Source organism: Lissotriton helveticus, chromosome 9, assembly GCF_964261635.1.
Source record: "Lissotriton helveticus chromosome 9, aLisHel1.1, whole genome shotgun sequence".
In the NCBI taxonomy this organism is placed as follows: domain Eukaryota; kingdom Metazoa; phylum Chordata; class Amphibia; order Caudata; family Salamandridae; genus Lissotriton; species Lissotriton helveticus.
The window spans coordinates 1039716939-1039740489 of record NC_136070.1 but is presented as its reverse complement, the minus strand read 5'-3'; the positions used below and the strand labels follow the sequence as shown (position 1 = coordinate 1039740489).

The 23551-nt window shown below is 48.6% G+C and overlaps 1 protein-coding gene across 2 annotated transcripts; it reads left to right on the top strand.

Moving 5' to 3' along the window:
- The first annotated feature begins 283 nt into the window (after nt 1–283).
- On the top strand, nt 284–21928 carry LOC144782169 (three prime repair exonuclease 2-like). 2 transcript variants are annotated; one of them, XR_013601113.1, is made up of 2 exons: nt 284–389; nt 15887–16962. XR_013601113.1 is itself a non-coding variant. In XM_078661378.1 (2 exons), the coding sequence occupies exon 2, from the start codon at nt 20098–20100 to the stop codon at nt 21154–21156; it is 1059 nt and encodes a 352-aa protein (XP_078517504.1). In that variant the 5' UTR covers nt 284–389; nt 20087–20097; the 3' UTR covers nt 21157–21928. The 2 variants fall into 2 exon arrangements, 1 of the variants encoding a protein (XP_078517504.1); XM_078661378.1 differs by lacking the exon at nt 15887–16962 and adding an exon at nt 20087–21928.
- The last annotated feature ends 1623 nt before the right edge of the window (nt 21929–23551 follow it).

Below are 23551 nucleotides of genomic sequence, written 5' to 3'. Positions count from 1 at the left end.
TGGGACATTACAAGTATTTAGTCATGCAGAGCAATATCCTTAAAGCAACAACATCAACTGTTGCATTTTTAAGCCCCAAAGGCGAGACCTATTTGCTATGCCAATGCTTGTTGATGGCCAGCCAGAGGGATCTGTTCTATATCTTAAGCGAGTTGGGCTTCTTTTCCTATTTATAGTCCGTTCAACCCGGAAGAATGGTTAGAGTTTGGTGAATCTGTCATTAGTTTCGGTTTCGTTTCTTTAAGAATGACTCATTGAGAGCCGTGTATTAGAGTGTCTTTGTGAAAGAAGTACAGCCCAAAAGATGGCAGAAACAGACGGGCGCACTTTGTAAATACTTGGATCCCTGCCACACCTTGCCGTTCGTTTCTGAATGCAAATATAACCCCGTAAGTTCTCAAGAAATGCTTGCGGTATGATGATTAAATATCTGTATTAATTGAATATATTTACGGAGTGGTTCTTTTATTGTGCGCCCTCTGAATCTTATTTCTCTAATACTCTCTCTCACAGCTATTTAAGCACACTAACAAGGTCTCGGGCACATACATTCAGCATCACAAACACTGCCGGTAATACACTATTGTACACTCCGGGGTCTATTTACTAGAGTCTGACGCAATGCAGCGCTGCAGTCAAAAATGCTGGGGCTTATTTACAAGCCCCTTCCGCCGTCGCTGCGTCACTTTTAATATAGGAAAAAGTGACGTAATGGCGGCGCAAGGGACTTGTAATAAATCCCCTCCTGTGTATTGTGAGAAATAGAGAGCAGGACAGCGCCAGGAATACGACACCTTCCTCCTCTCTCCCAAGTCCGGCGCACAATCACATAGCTGCCAAGGTTTCAAATTCCTATTTGTGGCATTTTAATATTTTCAGTGTAATTATGAGTGACATTTCAATGATTATGAGTGACACTTTTTCTCGAGCGAAATGAAGATAAGGGACACATAAATACCAGAAGTTACACGCATTTTAGCAACAAAAAACTCCAGGAAAATCTTAAAACTCCTGCAAAGCACCAGAAATACAAGGGGGGGCCAATAGGCCCCCACGCAAGCATGGCGGGGCCCGGTCCCTCCCACAACCCGTCCCCTTCGGGGCCGCGTTCCCCGCCCCCTCGCCCCGGAAGTACTGGTGTGCTTCCGGGGCGAGGGGGCGGGGTCGCGGCGGCGAAGGGGTTAAGAGCCTGGGGAGCGCGGGAAGCGGCCTCTTTGTGACCGCGCTCCCCAGGCTCGCTCCTCGCCCCACCGTGGGGCCGTTTAATTTTCTCTTTCTTTGTTACAGGTTTTTGCAGGTTCCTGTGTCGTCTGAGGACTCGGTATCTTCCCAGGAGCCCAGCAGACCGCCTTGGATCGGAGCGTGGCGAACGGGTCGCAGCGGAGGACACGGTGTCGGGGAGCACAGACCGGCGCCTTGTGAATCAGAGCGGGAGCGGTTGCTGCTGGAAGGCGGGAGGACGCGGCCGGGACAAAGAGTGAGAGGCGCCACACAGCCGTGCGGTGGAGACCGTTCAGGGAGAGGCGGAACACGAGGTATTTTGCGGGGCGGGGGCAGCGGCAGGAAGGCTTAGTGCACGTCGGGGAAAAGCCGTTTTTTAAACGAGCCAGCACAGCGGAATGAATTTGTGAAATTGACAAGTTGTAAAGTTGACACGCGAGTGCCCCAGCAAACTGTTAATTAATTTGTGGTTGCAGGCAGTTGTGGATTAGACGCGCAAGCTTTGAAACAAAGCGAAGCAGGGGCAGCTAGGGCAGAAGCCGGATGGGAGACCAGAAATCCCTGTATTAGAGCAACCAAGGGCAGCAAAGTGCTAGAATTGTTTAGTTTTTATATTTTAATTGTATTAGCACGATAAGGTGCCCTGCTGGTTGCTGTTGGGATTTACTGCCTCATATCACGTGGTTTGATAATTTACCTGAAGTTGCACGCTAAAAGGAGCCAGGACTGTCTATGTTGTGATTTATTGACTGAAATCCATGTTTTATAAAAAATCAATTGCAACACAGTGCTAGAGTTAACTAGTGGGGATAGTTTAACTGGAATAGCGCGCTAAGGGCGTATCGTGGAATCTATTGCCGCATATCACGGCTGGTATAATTTTATCTGAAGTGTATGTTGTAAGTATTGCTAATACGGTGCAAGAGTTGTTTTGTTTTACACTTTAACGATTTAAAACGCTAAAGGTGCCCGGCCAGTTAATGTTGGGTTTTATGTGATAATATCAAGGATAGGGTGTTTCTCTAGTTCATGGTCACTAGTGGGAAAGGTAACGCTCTTTGTTTTGCAGGACTGCGAGACTAGGTTGTGGTCGCCATACATCAGCACAGGCGCTTGTGATCGGGTCAGGTATTACAGGTCGTGCACCACCAGCTGGGTCAGGTACGGAGCACGGTGTGCTCATAAATATGTCTCAAAGAAGGGGGCGTGTCAATCCAAATGTGGGTGTAATGTTACAAAAAATGATGCGCAGAATGTCTGCAATGGATAAGAGACTGGGGAAGGTTGATAAAATGGATAAGGCTTTAGCGGTTCTGGGGGCCAAAGTAGATGCCCAGGCCGGTCCATCTGGTAGACCCAAGCGGACGATAGTACCGCCCAAGCCAAGGGGCGTCTTTGTGACACCACCCAGGCGAGCAAGAAATAAGAGGGTGGGGGGGCAGCCACAGAATATTACTCCCATCCTACCTCCTGCTGCACCAATTCTGCCACCACAGGTACCCCCTGCTGCCCCACTCCCGCCACTTCAGGTCCCGGTGCCCGTTCCAGCCCCGGTGCCCCAGTTGCCAGTGGCAGTACCAAATGTGCCAGTAATACCGGCGGCGGCACCAGTGCCACCCGTCGCGCCACCACAGGCTCCGGTGCCCCTAGGTGCGGGCCCTACTCCCACTCCCGCGCCAGGGCCCGTGCCAATAGACCTGGCAGCTCAGGTGGCGGCTATTCTCCCTTGGTTAGGGGGGGGTGCGTTGCCGGTCAATACTGCTCTGACAACGGAGCAACAAACATTGGTGACTCAGATATTGTTGGCTAGTGGTAGGGGCGCAACGCCGCCTGCACCGGTTTCTCCCCAAACAGGTCCAGCGAATGATGGAGGCAGTGCCAAGACCGCGGAAGCAATGTTACCCAACGACAATGGGAATGGTAAGGAGATTGCCCTGCCTTTGCTGGGCGAAGGAACATTGCCCTCTAGGGGTGAGTGCTTAGCACAGCATGTGTCACAGAGTGTAAAGGAATTGATATGGGCCGACAAGTATGTGAACATGTTTTCATTGCTGATAGATAACAGGGAATGGGAATATGCAAAATCACAGAAGGAAATGTTGTTGCCCAGTGAATGGAGAGCGAAGTTGTACAAGTTTAGGGTGGAAGAAAACCTCATCAACTGGCTGAGGGCTTTTGCAGTGTTCGGCGCAGTAATGGGCGAACGTTTTAAGGGGATGCAACCAGCCATGAACTGCTACCAAAGTAGGATAACAATGTTCCATGAGAATCATGCAGGGGATGTATGGAAGGAATATGATGTCGCTTTCAGAAAGTCCAAAGAATTTGATAAAACTTTATCATGGGACAAGGTAGACTCTATCTCATGGCACAATCAATTCGAGAAGGGTCAGGGGGCAAGCACAAGCACAAATGCGGGTAGAGGTTATTTCCCTAGGCCGCAGCAGGCGTTTCAACAGCCCTTTCGATCAGCACCGGGAGGGGAGACGGCCCAAAAGCAGAGAGCAAATGGAGGGGCAAAGGGGGTATGTTGGGACTTCAATAGGCGGACATGCAACAGGGCACCAGGTACCTGTAAGTTCAGGCACGCATGTAGCGTATGTGGCCACACGTCCCACCCCGAAACAACATGCCGAAATAAAAATAGTGGTGCAGGAAGCAGGGGTAGGAGGAAACCTGAATAGTAAGATCCACCCGCTAATAGCACATTCACCCATCCAGCTGTCAGCATTGATCCCCTGGTTGAACAGGTACCCGAATCACACGTCTGCTAGATTATTACAAGAGGGTTTCACACATGGTTTTCGAATTCCTGCTGGGGGGTATGTCGGGAGACCACAGTGTAGGAATCAGCTATCAGTCCTTGCCAATCCAACAGTGGTGTCAACAAAAATAGCTAAAGAAGTGCGTTTGGGGAGGGTAGCAGGACCATTTCACGTCATTCCCACGCAGAATTTTGTGTGCTCTCCTCTGGGGGTGGTGCCTAAGAAAGAACTAGGGGAATTTAGGCTCATCCACAACTTATCCGCACCAAGGGGGGCATCATTGAATGATGCTATTGATGATACAATTTGCTGAGGAGTTTGGGCGCAGGTACACTGATGGCTAAGTCAGACATTGAGTCAGCCTTTAGACTACTCCCGGTTCACCCAGAGGACCAGCACCTGCTGGGTTTCTCCTTTAAGGGAAAGTACTACATGGATAAGTGTATGCCCATGGGTTGCTCAATTTCATGTGCTTATTTTGAACAGTTTAGCTCCTTTTTGGAATGGGCATTAAGACAACATACGGGTCACCAGTGGGTGATGCACTACCTGGATGACTTTCTTTTTCTGGGCCCGGCGGGTTCACGGGAGTGTGCGTCGGCATTGCAGGAATTTTGCGTGCTCATGCGCTCTTTCGGGGTCCCGTTGGCGCAGGGGAAGACAGTTGGACCAGTGACATGCCTGGAATTTTTAGGCATCGAACTGGATTCTGTTGAGGGGTGTTTTAGATTACCAGCAGAAAAGATCCAAAAATTCAAACAGACTCTAGGACTGTGCTTACAAGCGAAGAAGGTGAATTTAGGGCTGTTGCAGCAGACAGTGGGACAGTTGAATTTTGCGTTGAGAGTAATTCCTATGGCTCGCCCATTTTCACGCTCAATTGCACAGGCCATGAGGGGTCTTCGTGAAAAACATCACCGGACACGGCTGTCTGCTGAGGTGCGCCAGGACATGCGGATATGGATGGCATTCCTGGCGGATTTCAATGGAAGAGTGCTGTGGGGTGCACCCACGGTGTCTTCGGAGGACATTGGTTTATGGACCGATGCGGCGGGCAGTGTTGGGTTTGGTGCCATCCTTGGCAAGAAATGGGTGGCGCAGAAGTGGCCCGCCTGGTGGGAGGAGAGCGGGCTGACGGTGAACATTGGTTTCCTCGAGCTCTTCCCAATCTGGGTGGCACTGAAAGTCTGGCCCGAGGAACTGGCCAACAGATCGGTAATATTCTGGTCAGACAATATGTCGGTGGTTGAATGCATCAACCAACAAGCTGCAAGGTGTCCACTCATTTTACGCTTGATAAAAGAGATTGTACTGTGTTGCATGACAAGGAATGTACTTTTCAGAGCAAAACATGTCCCAGGGGTGTTAAACAATGCAGCTGATGCCCTTTCTCGCTTTAAGATGCAGGTGTTCAGGGATCACTTGCCGGAGGCAGAGACAGCGCCAGCCCAATTCCCGGCGATTCTTTGGCAAATTGGTGCCCCCAACTACATGACCTCGTGGCAGCCAGCCTAGCACCCAAGACCAGGACGGCATACGAAGGGGCGTTCAGGTCTTACTGTCACTTTCTGGGACAGGGCTGGGAGAGTAGTTGGACTATGGAGGCTAGCTTCAATGAGTATTTAGGCAGCCTACACAAGGAAGGGCGCACGGTGGCAACAGGCACAAGGCCGCTATCTCCTTTTTCGCACGGGCACGGGGGGGCAGGGACCCTACACACAGCTTCCAGGCCCACAGGGCATTAAAAGGATGGCGGCGCATGCAGCCCCCCTCCATAGATTCCAGGAAACCCATAGGTTTTGAACGTCTGTCAGCTGTTCTCCTCGCGCTGCCGGACACATGTAGCTCTACGTCTGAGGTGGGCCTATTTAAAGCTGCTTTCTCTTTAGCCTTCTATGGGGCATTCAGGGTAGGTGAACTCGTGGCGGCCAACAAAGGTGATAAGATAGGCGGCCTTCAGCTGCAGGATATCAGCATAAGGGGCGACACTATGTGGATCAGCATCAGGAAATCTAAAACTGATCAGGACGCTAGGGGCCAAAGTTTGGCGTTACATCGGGCAAGGAACAATCCCTGCTGCCCGGTGACACATGTGGAGGAACTAATAAGACAGCGGGCACAGGAGTGTGTGGGGTCACTGCTAATGCATGGGGATGGGACTCCTCTTACCAGGTTTCAGTTCCAGAGGGTACTAGCCATGAGCATGGCAAAAGCGGGTTATAATCACAAAGAGTTTGGGACACACTCCTTCCGGATAGGGGCAGCCACAGAAGCAACAGCTAGGGGTTTGACCACAAAGAGTGTGCAAAGAATTGGGAGATGGTCCTCAAGCGCTTATAAACGCTACGTGCGGTTGCACATGTTGTGAGAGCTGCCGCCATGTGGAGTATTGCTAATACCTGCTGTTTTTCTGGTTATTTACAGTTTCACGGGCCTGTGACGCAGGACGGAAACTACCCATGGAGCATCAAGGCAACTTTACTACAACATGGAGGGACCAGGAGGACAGACAGAAGACCGTAGTCATTTGGGTAGTGGGGCATTCATATGTCAAACGTGCTAACAAAATTTTTCTTGCAGGTTCAGGCAAACAAAGGGTGGAAAGTAGGGGGTGCAGGGTCTCCTTCCATGGCAGGGGGGGGCTCCGCCTCAATCAGTTCAGGGACTATATGTCGGACTTACTAGCGCGACATACTACACCACCCTCGGCGGTAATACTTCACTTAGGGGGGAATGATCTGGCAGGTCTGGGCAGAAGGGTCCTCCTGGAAGAAATTATATCTGCAGCGGGTTGGCTAGCAAAGCGGTTACCAGGTAGTGTTGTAGTATGGTCACAACTGATACCAAGGATGCAATGGAGGGGGGGAAACTCAGTCAGCGCGTTGAACAGCTCGTTAAAGAGGGTCAACAACAAGCTGGACAGGTTATTTAGGACTCCGGTCTTACAGACCATCCCTCACGGTTGCATTTGGGGGGAACACTTCTACCTGCGGGATGGGGTGCACTTAACAGAGGAAGGGAATGCCCTTTTTATAAGAAACATCCTGGCATGGGTGGAAGTTTATGCAGGAAGAGTATGACCTTTCTAGAAGGGGGGAGTTCTGGGGGGGGGCCAGATAGTCGGTTAACTACCTGGCCTGTGGCGGTAAGGTCATTAATCGGTGAGCAGCATTTTAAGGTCCTTACGGGGGGGGCGGACCCATTCACGAAAGGGGCCGCCCGCGGGAGGGGCCATTTGGTCTCTCTCAGAACTTCAGGGGCAGGAGATGATCTCCATTAATTTAAAGGGTGCGGGGGAGGGAGTCTACGCTTTCCTCAGGCTGGTAGCCACCCCTCACAACACTATGACGTCACTAAGGTGCGCGAGTGTCTGGGCCCTCCTGTTATGGTTAAATGGAGTTCGGGGAGCGCACGTGGGTGTAACGTGCCCTGGGTTGCGCATGCGCATCTTCAACGTGAGAGCGCAGCTGTAAAAGGATCTGACACCGGTTGGCGACCTTGCCGTAGGCCTTTATTAAAGTTATTAAAAAGTTATTAAAAAGTATTGGAAATATTAGAATGCAGTTTAATTTTCAGGATGATTAGATTACGTTAGGAGACACGCTGTATTAGCTATTTGTTAAGGTTAGCCCATCATACCATGTCGAAACGGATGTCAATCTAATATTCTGAAAAGTGTGCATTTTAATAATTGTCAGAAATGTTTATTTGATTAAAATTTTTGATTTGTTTTTATATTTTAATAAATACGGCCAGGGGGGGGGCCCCGTACCCCCCCTTGACTTCCAAAGACCCCCATGTGTTGACTGGTTGAATTGGGTAATTCAGTCGGTGTTCAAGGGGGGAGGTGGCCGGCAGTCCAAGACCATGATACAAGGGGGGGCCAATAGACCCCCACGCAAGCATGGCGGGGCCCGGTCCCTCCCACAACCCGTCCCCTTCGGGGCCGCGTTCCCCGCCCCCTCGCCCCGGAAGTACTGGTGTGCTTCCGGGGCGAGGGGGCGGGGTCGCGGCGGCGAAGGGGTTAAGAGCCTGGGGAGCGCGGGAAGCGGCCTCTTTGTGACCGCGCTCCCCAGGCTCGCTCCTCGCCCCACCGTGGGGCCGTTTAATTTTCCCCACCCTCCATCCCTTATTAGCAGACCTTGGGGCTTGGCAAATGGTGAGTATCAGGTTTTGTCAATGTGCCGGAACATAGATGTAAGGGGGACTTGATCCAGTAGGCCTTGAATTTCCTGTTTACTGGAAGGAAGTACAGAATTTAAACGTTGGTGCAGTGCCGTGATTTTAACCAATTCTTTCCTTAGGCCCCTTTTTCCCGCTTACAGGAGTAATTATATATGTAGATGTTTATGCTTTGCTGTGTGTTAACAATTTTATCCTTAGGCCTTTTTTCCTTTTAGAATAGCATTGTCGTATTTATTATGTGTGTCTGGCGGTAAGGTCATTAATCGGTGAGCAGCATTTTAAGGTCCTTACGGGGGGGGCGGACCCATTCACGAAAGGGGCCGCCCGCGGGAGGGGCCATTTGGTCTCTCTCAGAACTTCAGGGGCAGGAGATGATCTCCATTAATTTAAAGGGTGCGGGGGAGGGAGTCTACGCTTTCCTCAGGCTGGTAGCCACCCCTCACAACACTATGACGTCACTAAGGTGCGCGAGTGTCTGGGCCCTCCTGTTATGGTTAAATGGAGTTCGGGGAGCGCACGTGGGTGTAACGTGCCCTGGGTTGCGCATGCGCATCTTCAACGTGAGAGCGCAGCTGTAAAAGGATCTGACACCGGTTGGCGACCTTGCCGTAGGCCTTTATTAAAGTTATTAAAAAGTTATTAAAAAGTATTGGAAATATTAGAATGCAGTTTAATTTTCAGGATGATTAGATTACGTTAGGAGACACGCTGTATTAGCTATTTGTTAAGGTTAGCCCATCATACCATGTCGAAACGGATGTCAATCTAATATTCTGAAAAGTGTGCATTTTAATAATTGTCAGAAATGTTTATTTGATTACAATTTTTGATTTGTTTTTATATTTTAATAAATACGGCCAGGGGGGGGGCCCCGTACCCCCCCTTGACTTCCAAAGACCCCCATGTGTTGACTGGTTGAATTGGGTAATTCAGTCGGTGTTTAAGGGGGGAGGTGGCCGGCAGTCCAAGACCATGATGTTCTCTGTCGACGTGGGACCTGGCCCAACAGGAAGGATGTGTGAGGCCTCAACATGAACAAGTTACACTCAGAGGCATCTCAGCTGGATAAGTGCCTCACTCTCAGCTGATTCACGCGCAGACAGGCTGACGAGCACCATTTTGCATTGTCCAGTCACAGGCTGAGGTTTGCGCAGTAATCTCCTATACAACATAGCCGACACCTTATTATTGTCAGAAACCTGCTTTAAATTACCCCCGGCGGTTTTGAGAAATAAACCGCAAACGTAAAGGAGGAGACAGAAACACACACCTGGTCACAGCTCTAACCACGGCCGTCAGCCAGTTGCCCATTAGCTATTCTCATTATTTTAGCATTAAATTTACAACGACAGTGACATTGCAGACTATACTGTCCTGTTTTGAACATGCTGTAGATTACAGGCTGTTCATTAAGACATCACATGCCATTAACTGCAGACTACACATGTATACATTTGTAAAAGGTGGAGGGAGAGGGATGAAAAGAAAGAAGAAAATAGGAGGCGGTAGAAGAGAGGGAAGGAGGGAGACAATGGGAGTAGGGAGAGGGGGAGGAGGTAGATAAAAGGAGGAGAGCGTTAATAGAAGGAAAGCGATGGAAAAAGAAAGGGTATAGGTGATATTGGAGGAGCGAGAGAGATGGGCAAAATCTGAAATGGAAGTGGAAAAGCAAATGTGAGGCATTTGACATGGCTATTGCAGAAAGTAAATATAGCCAGAGGTGCGCTGGCCTGCTTGGTTAATTTATAGATACGATCTCGGTTATGGGATGGAAAACGAATGTGCTGCTCTGCTGTGAATAACTGTACTGTTGCCTGGAAGCTGGACGAGCACCCTGCACCTTCCGATAAGTAGTGTCTGTGGACCCCCAAATGTGGGTCATACAAAAAGTGTTCCATCTTTGCTGAAGGGACCCGGTCTTTATGGGCTCTACAGGTTCCGCTGTGCATCCTAAAGTAAATGATCGTTGAGCATTGAGGTTGCCAGGGAGTGGTGAGCAGAAATGGTTCAAGTGCAACAAGTAATCCTTTATATGTTTGCTTTGTGCTGTACATTTAAAGAGACAGTTGGCAGTGAATTTTCTCTGCTCCGAGCCGGTGGAAATTGCTCTAGCACTGAGCTCATTCCCAGCTTCTGACTGAAAGATCCAGGGTTACCAGACCACAAACAGAATGTCGATTTTTTCAGAAAGCAGGCTGCATGCATTAAACAAAATTCCTTCGCAGCTCTGTGGGGGTCAGTCAGGGTGAAGGGGTAGTAGCTGGATGACAGGTAGCGATGTGCAGGCACCAGTGGGCACGCCGCCCATGGCAGACGTCTCACCCTCAGACTGCACCCCGAGTCTGTTTCTCCGATTATTATATTTTTGAGCGTGAGGCGGAGGGGCCGGCTGAGAGCTTCCTTCTGTTCTAGGCCTGTGACTGTGAGAGGCCTGTGAGAGGCAGCCCCTGGACCATAGTGCAGCGTGATCTGCTCTATGCCTACGGAGCAAAACTGGAGGGGATCACGGGGATGGGTCAGAAGGTACAGGTCAGCTCAGAGGCATGGGAATGAAGGTTAGTAATTAGGGAAATTCTGTGTCAGGACAGGAGGCTCCGATTATGCTTATTCTCATTTCTTTAATGAAATGCTCAGCAGCCAATAAAATACCTAAAAAACTACATTTCCCATGAACACTTGGGAATAACCATAGAGTCTACAGTATAAAGGGTCCTAATGCTAGTCCTTCTTCCTCTTTCTTTGCTGCTCCGCAGCCAGTTAAGTGCCTTTACCTGTATTTGCTTGCTTATTGCTGTATGCTTGCTGTACTATTGGTATTTCTTGCTTACTTGTGTTTAGGCTTTAGCGTTTGGTAGTGCGCTGTGTTCACGCTTCATTGGAGCGCCCCGGCTGTTTTATTGCGCTTCTGCCTGTTTCACCCGTTCTGTCGGCGTGGTCAGTCTTGGAGCGTGTGTTCACCTCCGTTTGTGTCCGGGAGCCTGTGTGTTGCCTGCGAACGCTGTGGAGCGGGAGAAGGGGTTACCGGCTCGCGCACAGAGCGCGAGTCGGGTTTTTTCCTCAGGGGGCAGTGTCGCGCATGCGCACTGCTTCGTTTCCGGCTTCTGCACTCCCTCGCAGCGCCGGTTGAGTGACGAGGTCGTTTCTTCAACGCCCATGCCCACAGCCTGTTTAAAATTAACCCCGTACGACGCTGGAGTCCTGTGAGGGCTTCGGTAGTGACTTTGTTGCATAGGCTCTGCCTAGTGTGTTTTGGCTTGGCAGGCTTTGCTCCCTCCACATTTTACATCATTTGGAGACAGGTTTGTGCCTGCTCTTTTGGAAGCCTGCTGTGAGGTTCTCACACTCCCTCTTGCATTGTGTCTTTGACACTCCATATTTCTGCTAGTCATCTTGTGGGCTCTAATTAATACACTTGTGTATCATGGCTGAATACTATGACGCAGATGATGACTACTATTATGGGGACGAGGATGAAGGTTCGTTGGAGCATAATTTAGTGGAGGAATTGGACAAAGGTGTCCAGCAATCTGTCAATAAGGCGCTGGTGCGTGCAATTAATCCTCTCAAGCGTCATTTAAACATGTATGCGCAGCAACAAGGATGGTTGCCTGCGGCTAAGAAATCCACCAAGTCTCCTGTCAATCCCCATAAGTCTGATTTCCAGAAACTGGCTAAAACTTTGGCGGCTGAGGCTTCCAAGTCTTCTGCGCCTCAGGATACTGACGATTCTGACAATGCTCATACTTCAGCTTCTTCAGACCATAATTCCCCCCCGCCCAGAAAGCGTGTCTGCAAAGAACATTTTGTTGACGCTCCAGAACGTCCTTTTGTGTTGAATTTTGAGCCCGCTGATATCCTGCACCCTAATTCATCTTCATGGTTGCCTTCCCCTGCAGTCGCAGCCTATATTCAGGCACACATTCGTCAGCCCTTTGATGCATCTGTTCGGGCTAGACTCCGCTCTGAATGCCCGAGACCTGACCTCGCAGATCATTTGGCGGATACGACAGAGGTCGATCCCATGATGGTCACCTATTTAAAGAAATATGCAAAGGACCCTAAAAAGGGCCTTGACCGGTCTTGGAGGTCTTGCCAAGACAAGCTGCTTGATGTCCTTGGTCCTCTAACCAAAATTCAGGATCTTGGGTTCCAGGCGAAGGAGGCTTCGGCCCTTGTAGATCCAGATGAACTGATTGAATGGGCACAACGGGCAATCTGTCAATTGGGTAACGCCAATTGTGCTGTGTCCGCTGAGCGGCGCAGATCTATTCTTTTAAAATTGGACCCGAAACTGGCGGAGCTTTCGACCTCTGAGTCGGGTCCGGAAGCGCAAGGTCTTTTGTTTGGGCAGCCTTTCTTGAAGGAGCTTACCAAGTTTGTTTCCACCTTCAGTGGCATCGACAAGGCGCAGGCATCATTGCGCCGGGTTATGCGTCCGGTTTTTGCCAAGGCCGGACGACACCGTGGGTCAGCTCAACAGTCCCAGCGAGGTAACACCTCTCATAGTGGAGGAGGACACGACTCAGGATACTCCACCAGAGCTAACTTCTATCCCTCCCGCAAGGGTAAAGGACAATATGGCAAAGGTCGTTCCGGAGGACAACAGGGCCATTATCAGGACTCCAACTCTGCAGGTGAGCCTGATTCATGCTTGCGATGTGGTTTTGGGGGGGAAGAGTGCAGTTTTTCCTCGACAACTGGCGCATGATCTCCAGCGATGCATGGGTGCTAGAAACCGTACAAGGGTTAAAGATAGAGTTCTATCACCCTATGCATCAGACCCGTCCTCCCCCTTGTTTAAGTTTTTCCCTTCAAGATCAAGCATGCCTCTCCGAAGAGATAGACGTTCTTCTCCGGAAAGGGGCGATTCTTCCAACCAGCCGTCATCCGACGGGATTTGCCAGCTCAGTCTTTCTGGTCGAGAAGAAGGGAGGCGGGGTCTCGCCTGGTTCTCAACCTGAAAGACTTCAACGGAGGGGTGGTATACCGGCACTTCAAGATGGAGGGCATCCATCTCTTGCGGGATCTCCTGCGCGAAGGGGACTGGATGGTCCGTCTGGATCTCAAGGACGCGTATCTGTCGATACCGATCTTCAGGCCCCATCGTTGGTTTCTCCAGTTTCAGTGGCAAGGAGTTTGGTACGAGTATCAGGTTCTCCCGTTCGGTATTTCGTCGGCCCCATGGTGCTTCACGAAGCTACTGAGACCAGTTGTAGAACATCTTCGAGCTCGGGGTGTCCGGCTGATTATTTATTTGGACGACATTCTCCTTATGGCGGATTGTCCGCTCAGGCTTCTGACGCATCTGGAGTGGTCCATAGGTCTTTTGCAATCTCTCGGTTTTCAGATCAACGTTCCGAAATCGGTTTTGACTCCGACCCAATCCATAGATTTTCTGGGTTTCAAGATAGACTCGGTTGCTTGCCAGCTCCTCTTGCCCGGCCAAAAGATTTGTTACATCAAGAGGGAATTGACATCTGTTATTTCCAGACAGACTGTGTCATTGAGATCGTTGGCACGTGTAGTAGGTCTGTTAGCGTCTTCTATTCAGGCGATCTTTCCTGGTCCTCTGCATTACAGAGCAATGCAGCGTCTCAAGATCCAACATCTCCGGAAAGGCCTCAGGTACTCAGATCGGATTCCTCTGACGGAGGAAGTGAGGTGGGAGATGCAATGGTGGCTAGACCACATGGAGGCCTGGAATGGTCGAGCTCTCTTCGGTGCGTCGCCGGAACTAGTGATAGAATCCGATGCCAGTCGCTGGGGTTGGGGAGCCCGATGCGGTCCTGTCTCGACGGGGGGTCGTTGGTCCCCTCAGGAGTTGTCTCTCCACATAAACTGTCTGGAACTCCTAGCGGGTTCCTTTGCGATCAAGTGCTTCTCTCCCCTTCAATCCAGTTGCTGCATTCTTCTCCGGATGGACAACGTGTCCGCAGTCCGCTATGTCAACAAGCTGGGCGGGACTCGGTCCAAGGTACTGGCGGAGATAGCCAAGAATTTTTGGCATTTTTGCCTGCAGCAGAGGATCACTGTTATTGCGGAGTATCTTCCAGGTCGCAACAATCAAATTGCGGATTGGCACTCCAGACATCTTCGGGATTTCAGCGACTGGAGGCTTCACCCTCGAGTGTTCCGTTCCATTCTTCGGCGTGAGGGCCAGTGTCACATAGACCTGTTTGCTTCTCGCCTCAACACGCAACTTCCGCTGTTTTACAGTTGGAGACCGGATCCGCTGGCCCTAGCCACGGATGCCTTTCTTCAGGCTTGGCCCTCGACTCTGTTATGCGTTTCCCCCATTCATGATGATTCCCAGAGTCCTGGCTTACGCCACACGCTTTCGAACGGATCTGATTCTGATTGCTCCGCTCTGGAGGGCTCAAGCGTGGTTCCCGGTTCTTCTGGAAATGTGTTGCGAGGTTCCTCTCCTTCTTCCCCAGAAGTGGAATCTTTTGCTGGATCCTCTCGAAGATCCGCATCCCCTGATTCTGTCCGGCTCTCTCCAGCTGCTGGCGTGGTGGATCTCAGGGACCGCTGGACGATCCCAGGCATTTCTAGCGACGCTCCAAATTCATTAGTGAGGCATGGTCTCCCAATACTCACAAAAGATACAAAGGCGCTTGGAAGCGGTGGCGTGATTGGTGTGTTCAACGGGAAGTTGATCCCGTTTCAGCGGATGTCTCTTTAATCATTAACTTTTTGGCGTCCCTGGCCTCTTCAGGCCTGGCTTATAGGACGGTCAATAATTTTCGTTCCGCTATTTTAGCTGGCCACATCCAGAGTGATGGCAAGCCTGCTGGTGAACACCCCTTCATTTCCAAATTGCTTAAAGGTATTTGTCTCTCGAAACCGCCCACTCCTAAGTACGTCTCTTTATGGGATGTTTCCATTGTCTTGCGGTTCTTGGAGGCTTGGCCTTCTAATCCGTTGTTGTCCCGTAAACAGTAGTCCGCTAAGTTGACCATGTTGTTGTGCCTTGTTTCTTAAAAACGTGTGTCGGATGTCCGCGCGTTAGATCTTGCGGGTCGCAGTTTCACGCCTGACGGTGTTACTTTTCGTCTTTCTAGACGAACTAAGTCTAATACTACTTTGATTACGTATCCCTCTTTTCCCACTCATCCCAACCTTTGCGTTGTGCAGTGCCTCAAGGATTACGAGGTAAGTACTGCTTCTTTACGTTCAGATATGCAGGGTCAATTGTTAATTGCATTACAGAAACCATTTCGCCCTGTCACTCCAGCTACTCTGGCACGCTGGGTGTGGTGGCTCATGTCCGAAGCGGGCATTGATGTGTCTGTGTTTGGTGCACATTCTGCACGTGGAGCGATGGCTTCTAAGGCCTTCTCCATGGGTGTCACCCTTTTTGACATTATGAAGGCCGCAGATTGGTCTTCTGATTCAGTTTTCAAAACGTTTTATTATAAACCAATTGATCATATTGTTTCTGTGGTGGTGGCTCAGCTTTGAACAAGCATAATCGAAGCCTCCTGTCCTGACATAAAATTCAAAATTTGCAAACATAAGTGACAAGAATTTTCAATTCTATTAAGGACAAGGAGGCGAGGATTATCCCACCCATTGTAATTGATTTGCATTGTTATTTGCTATAATCTGTATTCATGCTGTTGCAAATCTTATTCCTTGTTCCCCCCCCCCCCCTGGAATGACTTTACTTTTTCTTGCACTATTTGGATATTACGGCTATATATCTTTTTCAGGTTCAGACCCGAAGTAGAATTTGCCGATTCCATCCGCCTGAAGTTCATCCCTTGCCTGGCTCGAGGACTCCAAGTTCTTCTGCTGTCTGTTTCCAGTTCCTTTGGATATCTGCGGCGTGTTTGGTTCTATTCTTATTGGTCTACGTTGGATTGCCTTCTGGACTTGAACTGTTTCCTCCACAAAGAAAAAGGAAGAAGGACTAGCATTAGGACCCTTTATACTGTAGACTCTATGGTTATTCCCAAGTGTTCATGGGAAATGTAGTTTTTTAGGTATTTTATTGGCTGCTGAGCATTTCATTAAAGAAATGAGAATAAGCGTAATCCTCGCCTCCTTGTCCTTAATAGAATTGAAAATTCTTGTCACGTATGTTTGCAAATTTTGAAGTCTCAGGGAGGAAGACAGCGAGCAGGTACAGGTCAGCTCAGTGAGCCTCCCCCTGGGCATGGCAGTTTTAGTAATTAGGGAAAGTCTTCAGGGGAGAATCCAGCTGGGCCGGTATGAATGCACGTGTGACAGAGCAGAGTAAAATTATATTCTTTATATAATAAAGGGTGTCGATCGACATTAGATCATGCAGCCAAGCCAGGACACTACAGATCTTCTGAGCCACTGACTGCAGGCAGCTGCTGATCGCGCGCTGCCTGAAGGAATTGTTCAATCGCACATACCGTGTTTTAGCTGCATTTCACCACTTTCTCACATACTTCTCTGCCAGTAATTCTTGCAGCGACTCTGCTCTGCGCGGTAGGCTCAGGCGGCAGGCCTCGAGCCACCATGCAATTGCCGTTTGCCGCCCTGCTTACTCAGTCCTCCGAGCCAGGCCATTCAGGTCCTCCAGTGACAGTCCTGATCACTGCTGCTGCAACGGTCACTCCTGTATGGCTCTCTTTGCAATTTTATATCACCGCGGGCGGCGCGGCTGAGGCTCAAATATTTACTGCAGCTTTCTGACTGAGAAGCTGAGCCACGCGGCGGCCGACGGTGCCCACAGACAGCGCTGCTGCGCCATGACGTTTAGACGCAAAGTAGTCCAGCCCCCTCCCTCAGGTTAACTCTCAATCAGCAGGGCATGACCCCCCCCCCGTCCTCAATGCACACAAGTAAATGTTTCACTTTCAGCCACTAATAATTCAGCCAGCCGCGAGCGAGCCCTAAGCATGATATAATGAGAGCAGTGCGCGCTGCCAGCTGCCACTCCATTTTAATAGTTTTAGGCAGCGCTAACGGCTTGAGTGACAGCTGTGGGGCTATGCCTAAATGCGTGACAATACATTTCAGTGTGGTGATGCGGAGCACCGCACTGGTATGCGTTAGTGTCACACACGATGCGTGATACTTGGCAGAACTGCAATCAGGCTGCCGAGTGCTGTGCACACAGTCTAATATAGGTTTTGTATTGGAAGGGTACCCTTCCAGTAACAAATATTCGGCCTCATTTATGAGATTTTGAGGTAAGGCAGCGCCACAAGGTATCTATTTGCGCTGCCCTACGTTAAAAGAAAAGGACAGGAATGCGCCATACCTACAAAATATAGTGCATTCCTATCCTTTTCACAGTCGCACAATGGGCTGCTGTGCGCCAACGCAGGCACCCTTGCACATGGTGCAAGAGTTCCTGTGTTGGGGGGTCTGATTGATTTTGCTCAGGAAGTGGCACCTTCCTGCACAAAATCAATCCGTTCAGGCGATTTCCTCTCTCTATGTGATCTAAAGAATGCAGCACACACAAAAAGGGAAAACAAGGAGAAATTAAAACATTTCTACTCATTGTGGCTCCCTAACGCCACTCCAGGGGTGGTGTGAGTTTCTGACGCATTCCACGGTTTACGATTTCTTGTAAATCTGGAAATGTATCGGATTCCATGGGTGCTGTGTGGGACCACCCACAACAATACCCATGGAACGCCCCTGCATGAAAGGGGCACATATATACAAGGCCATGAAAATCCACATAAAACTGCTCTACGTGGCCTTGTAAATATGCCGGGGCACATTACGCCACCGGAACATCAAAAAAGTGACGTGCCGTTGCCGTAAGGGGTCTCATAAATGAGGCCCACAATGCGTACAGTAACTTTAGAACTTTCCCTACATTATTTGTGTGCTGTACATTGCAGCACACATTGCAAATTTGGAATAGCTAGGAGAAATACAAGCATTTCTCCTTGATAGGGCCTATTTCAAAAAGGTGTTATTTTTGTACACAAAACCCTGGGTACTTTTTTAGTAGATAGTCTTGCGTAAAAAAACATGGGTGATTGCATGGAAATGCCCATGCACCACAAATGGAATGATTCTTGCACTGGAAAGTACATTGGGGGAAAAAAGATTTTGCATCGATATGTGTTACTTTTGTGATGAAAACACATCGCAAAATAGTAGTTAATATGCCCCTTTGGGGCACACTTACCATTATTTCATACAACGCAGTGCAGCAAGGATACTTGCTGCGAAGCGTTTGTGAGAGTGAGAGAGCAGAAATGCTCCATATTTACAAAGATATAGAGCATTTCTGCTCTCTCCTTACACTGATACACTGTGGGCTGTCTAGCACCCAATCAGGTACCTTCGTACCATACTGCAGGCTTTACCAGGCTAGATTGCTTTTTTTGCAGTAAGGAAGATCTTCATGCAATAAAACCAATTCTTGGGGTCACATTCCTCTTTCCATGTGTGCTGTAGAATACAGCACACATGGAAAGAGGAAGTAACGAGGAAAAATACAAATATTTCTCCTTATTACGCCTCTGTCGGCTAGGTGCACCAATTTTGGCGCAAACCCAGGTTTACCAGTCTTTCTAAATCTGGGTTTTTGTCAAAATACATGGGTGGGTGCATGGGAATGCAGATGATCCAGCCATGTAATGCCTACCTGCCGCAGACTAATGCAAGGCAGTGCAATGTGCCCAGATGTGAAATCATAGTAAATCTGTCTCTGTCTTACATTTAAAACATACAGCATTAGTAGATCTCGCAAAGCCTCATGGTGTCTGGTTAAGTCACTATAACACACTCTCACGCACAGTATCATGCATACTCCGTCTTAGACCGACTACCTCACATTGTCATGCATACAGCCGAACACTGATATACATTTCCTCTGACTGTCGCACACTTTCTGCACACGTACACATACCTGCCAGCTTTCTCTCTCTAATGGTTAGTAGTTAAGAAATTTGGGGGACAGCAGTGCAATCCCCAGTGGCAAGCCATGCAAGCTGCAGGCTCTGATCATGCAGGCTTCTGAGGTTGTCTATGCTACTTTAAGGGGTAGCCGGTTAAGTCCTGACCATACTTAAACCATGGTATGACCCTGCAGTTTTGAGGATCATGCAGTCTCCACTCCCCACAGACTATCCATCCCGCCCAGTAAATTACAAAGTAGCCTCCAGTGACTGATCACACCGTGTGATATAGTATAGAGTATTTGCGCCACCTCTATAAGATAGCCATAATGGCTCTCTGGCTCTGTAGGATAGTTACCCAGCTTGTTTGGGACAGTTATGAAGTCCCTCGCATTCTGACTCCCAGCATCTAAATTCTAGCCATTCAGCCACCAAAGGATTACTGACTAGCCTTCATTTGTTAGGAGCGCAGTCTTGAGGTTCTGCACGTGCTGGTAATTCCCTAAGAAGTGGCCATACAAGCTTAATGGAATGCCTCGTTAGCATTTATGAGACATCAGTTGGATGGAGATCCTTGAAAGTTGTTGCCGCTTTCCCTCCGACAGTGAGTGAGTATGTGTGGTCAAGGGTATGCTGAGACAATTCTTAGTAATTTATCACTTCATAGCACTAGAGGTGTGTTGACAGTTTACATTTTATTTTAATGGGAACGTTTTCTAAATGTATTTGAGGCCACCCATCCTACCTGTAATATTCTGCTCACACAAATCAGTCTGAGGATACCAACTACATTTTTTAGCTTCCAGTTTCAAAAACCTTCAGATTAATAGAACGTTTTAAAATGTTCAGTTTTACATTTAGTTTCTTTATTTATATACATTACATTTTATTCACCTATTACCATGTTAAACTTTTCTAGACAATCGCAAACCCCTAGGGGTCTCTGGACAACAGCTTAATAACAGCAGCTGTATACTGTTCGCAAACATTCATCTTTAGCAAGTCACCAAATGTGTTGATGAGAAACATACCCAACCATTAAATATGTATTTGTTTTTTCATTTTTCATAGGCAGTAGCAGAATGTATTCAACGTGGGATTTCAAACGGGCGGCTTTTGAAACATTTGTTTTCATGGACTTGGAAGCTACAGGTTTGCCACCATCACGGCCTAAAATTACAGAAATCAGCCTACTGGCAGTGAGCAGGCATTCGCTGGAGAACACTGAATTCACCAACTCCTTCAGACCAGTCCCACGCTTCCCTCGTGTTGTGGATAAGCTCTGCCTTTGTATCGACCCAGAAAAAGAGTTCACGTCATCAGCAAAAACCCTTACAGGACTTAATAATGAAGTTCTTTTCAAAAACAGGAAACAGAGCTTCAACTCATATGTTTTAGATTGGATCAAGGCCTTCCTAAGTCGACAGTATCCACCTGTGTGTTTTGTATCACACAATGGTTACCACTATGACTTCCCATTGTTAAAAGTTGAGCTGTCTGAATACGGGCTCTTGTGCCTTGATGATGTTTATTGTGCTGATACTCTGACAGCCATGAGATGGCTAGACAGTGCAGACAACCACTTTCAGCAGTTTGCCCCCAAGAAGGGGAACTACGGCCTCAGTGACTTGTACTTCAGATTTTTCAAGGAGTACCCAAATAATACTCACACAGCAGAGGGTGATACAATTACTCTGATAAGTGTTTTTCAATGTAGAGCAAGAGACCTGATTAAATGGATGGATTTAAATGCCAAGCAGTTTGTTGACATTAAACCAATGTACAAGGCTATAGCCCAAGAAGAAAGTGGATCTGTCTTTCCATCTAAAACTTTCATAGACTCTTCAGAAATTCAGACCCATTTTGCATCTCAAGCTAATGAAGATATGTTCAGTTCTGATGGATTTGATTTTTACTATCAAACAGAGAGAAGAAATAATAGGAAACGTCCACCCAAAACACGAGTTCACAATAATGGCCATTTTTTCTCTCCTTCACCCGAGTGCCTTGATCGAAAGGACTACCTAGAAAATGCTAATATTGACTTTAAGCAAAATTGGGTGTTGATTGTATGGATAGTATTTTTTTATTTGTCATTAGCTTGTCTCAAAATGGAGGAAAGCGATGAAAAATTAGGATAATCCATAGTTAATATTCATCTGTTTATATATAGTCTTTTTTTTTTAAAGTCAGGCCTTGAGGCACTTTTAGCTGTTTCACCAGTAATACAAATTCAGAAATTAATATATATTCACAACTACAGTGGCAGTTGCCACCATGTAGTTATAGTTAAGTCAGACTTTCCAAATGAAGAACGTTTTTGTTTAGCTGATAACGTTGGCGTCATTTCACAAATCTTCACATAACCTTTATTTAAAAAAAAAAAAAGTTCATTGACCTCAGCTCCTTGTTCGAAAGTTTTGTGCCAATTAATTCAATCAGGAAGCCCCAAAACATTGTTTTTCTCATGTTAATTTCTATACGAATTTTGGGAAAGTGATACAGAAAAAACAACTGAATGAAATTACACCAAATTTGGCAGCAAGTTATGACTTTATTCAGAAAATGTGCTTTTTGTGATTTGATGTAAATCCGTTGAGCATTTTTAATGAAATTCGTGTTTAATGAAGTGCTTGGGGTAGTCATGAACAGAATAAAAAGAGAATGATATCTGGACTGTTGGTGTCCAAACATGTTCTAATTAGCCACTTTAAAAAGGGACTAGATATTCCTGGTTGGCTGGCCACAAACTATAAAATATGTTGTGTCAGCCATCACAGGACTACGGGATTTGGTTCCAATTGAAATACATTGTAGTGAATGCCATGTTTTGAGGGTCACAAAAAGGATCACATATAGAGTGTGATAACAGATTTTAATCACCATATAAATCGTTTGTTGGTGGTACCACACTCGTTTTTAGGTTTTGCCTCGCCAAAAAGATGCGCTCTGCGCATCTTTTTCGCGCAGGCGAAAACCTGATGAGAATTGTAGTGTGCTTTGGGTCGGCCCTCCTCATTCATTGGCTGGCTCCGTAAATGGAGCCTTGCCATTGGACGAGGGGCCTGTCCGTCAATGCCGGACCAGACACGGTGGCGTTCCCGACATTCTTTGGCTTTTGCCGACGTCACGCGACGCCGGGAACGCCCCCGAGTCTGTTCCGGCATTGCCGGCACCTCCCTTGCTCCCCCTCCCGCTTGTTTCCTGGTGCCCGCCTTCGTGCTCCGGCCGGCCGTCGTCAGCGTCTCTCCTCCCCCTTTCCCGCCCCCTCCCGCTTTGAATGCCACTGAAAGCCCTGGATGGACTGGGCTGGGTCCGGGTCAGTCTGCTCGGTAGTGGGCTGACTAAAGCGTGAACGCTTGAAAACAGCTTGAAACATTGAAAGAACATATTTGAACCAGCCTTTGACAATAAATTATGACGTAATGCAGCTAACACAAATGTAACGTGTGAAACTGCAGACTGTTATGTTCAGCCAGAGTGGAGCTTCAGAGTGGAGCTTCAGAGTGCAGAGTGGAGCTTCAGAGTGGAGCTTCAGAGTGCAGAGTGGAGCTTCAGAGTGCAGAGTGGAGCTTCAGAGTGCAGAGTGGAGCTTCAGAGTGGAGCTTCAGAGTGGAGCTTCAGAGTGGAGCTTCAGAGTGCAGAGTGGAGCTTCAGAGTGCAGAGTGGAGCTTCAGAGTGCAGAGTGGAGCTTCAGAGTGCAGAGTGGAGCTTCAGAGTGCAGAGTGGAGCTTCAGAGTGCAGAGTGGAGCTTCAGAGTGGAGCTTCAGAGTGGAGCTTCAGAGTGCAGAGTGGAGCTTCAGAGTGGAGCTTCAGAGTGGAGCTTCAGAGTGGAGCTTCAGAGTGCAGAGTGGAGCTTCAGAGTGCAGAGTGGAGCTTCAGAGTGGAGCTTCAGAGTGCAGAGTGGAGCTTCAGAGTGGAGCTTCAGAGTGCAGAGTGGAGCTTCAGAGTGCAGAGTGGAGCTTCAGAGTGCAGAGTGGAGCTTCAGAGTGCAGAGTGGAGCTTCAGAGTGCAGAGTGGAGCTTCAGAGTGGAGCTTCAGAGTGGAGCTTCAGAGTGGAGCTTCAGAGTGGAGCTTCAGAGTGGAGCTTCAGAGTGCAGAGTGGAGCTTCAGAGTGCAGAGTGGAGCTGCAGATTCAGAGTGGAGCTGCAGATTCAGAGTGGAGCTGCAGATTCAGAGTGGAGCTTCAGAGTGGAGCTTCAGAGTGGCGCTTCAGAGTGGAGCTTCAGAGTGGAGCTTCAGAGTGGAGCTTCAGAGTGCAGAGTGGAGCTTCAGAGTGGAGCTTCAGAGTGCAGAGTGGAGCTTCAGAGTGGAGCTTCAGAGTGAAGAGTGGAGCTTCAGAGTGGAGCTTCAGAGTGCAGAGTGGAGCTTCAGAGTGGAGCTTCAGAGTGCAGAGTGGAGCTTCAGAGTGGAGCTTCAGAGTGCAGAGTGGAGCTTCAGAGTGGAGCTTCAGAGTGGAGCTTCAGAGTGCAGAGTGGAGCTTCAGAGTGGAGCTTCAGAGTGGAGCTTCAGAGTGGAGCTTCAGAGTGGAGCTTC

Bases quoted from the DNA above. Each gene is read 5' to 3' on its own strand.
- LOC144782169 (XM_078661378.1), top strand. From the start codon at position 20,098: ATGTATTCAACGTGGGATTTCAAACGGGCGGCTTTTGAAACATTTGTT.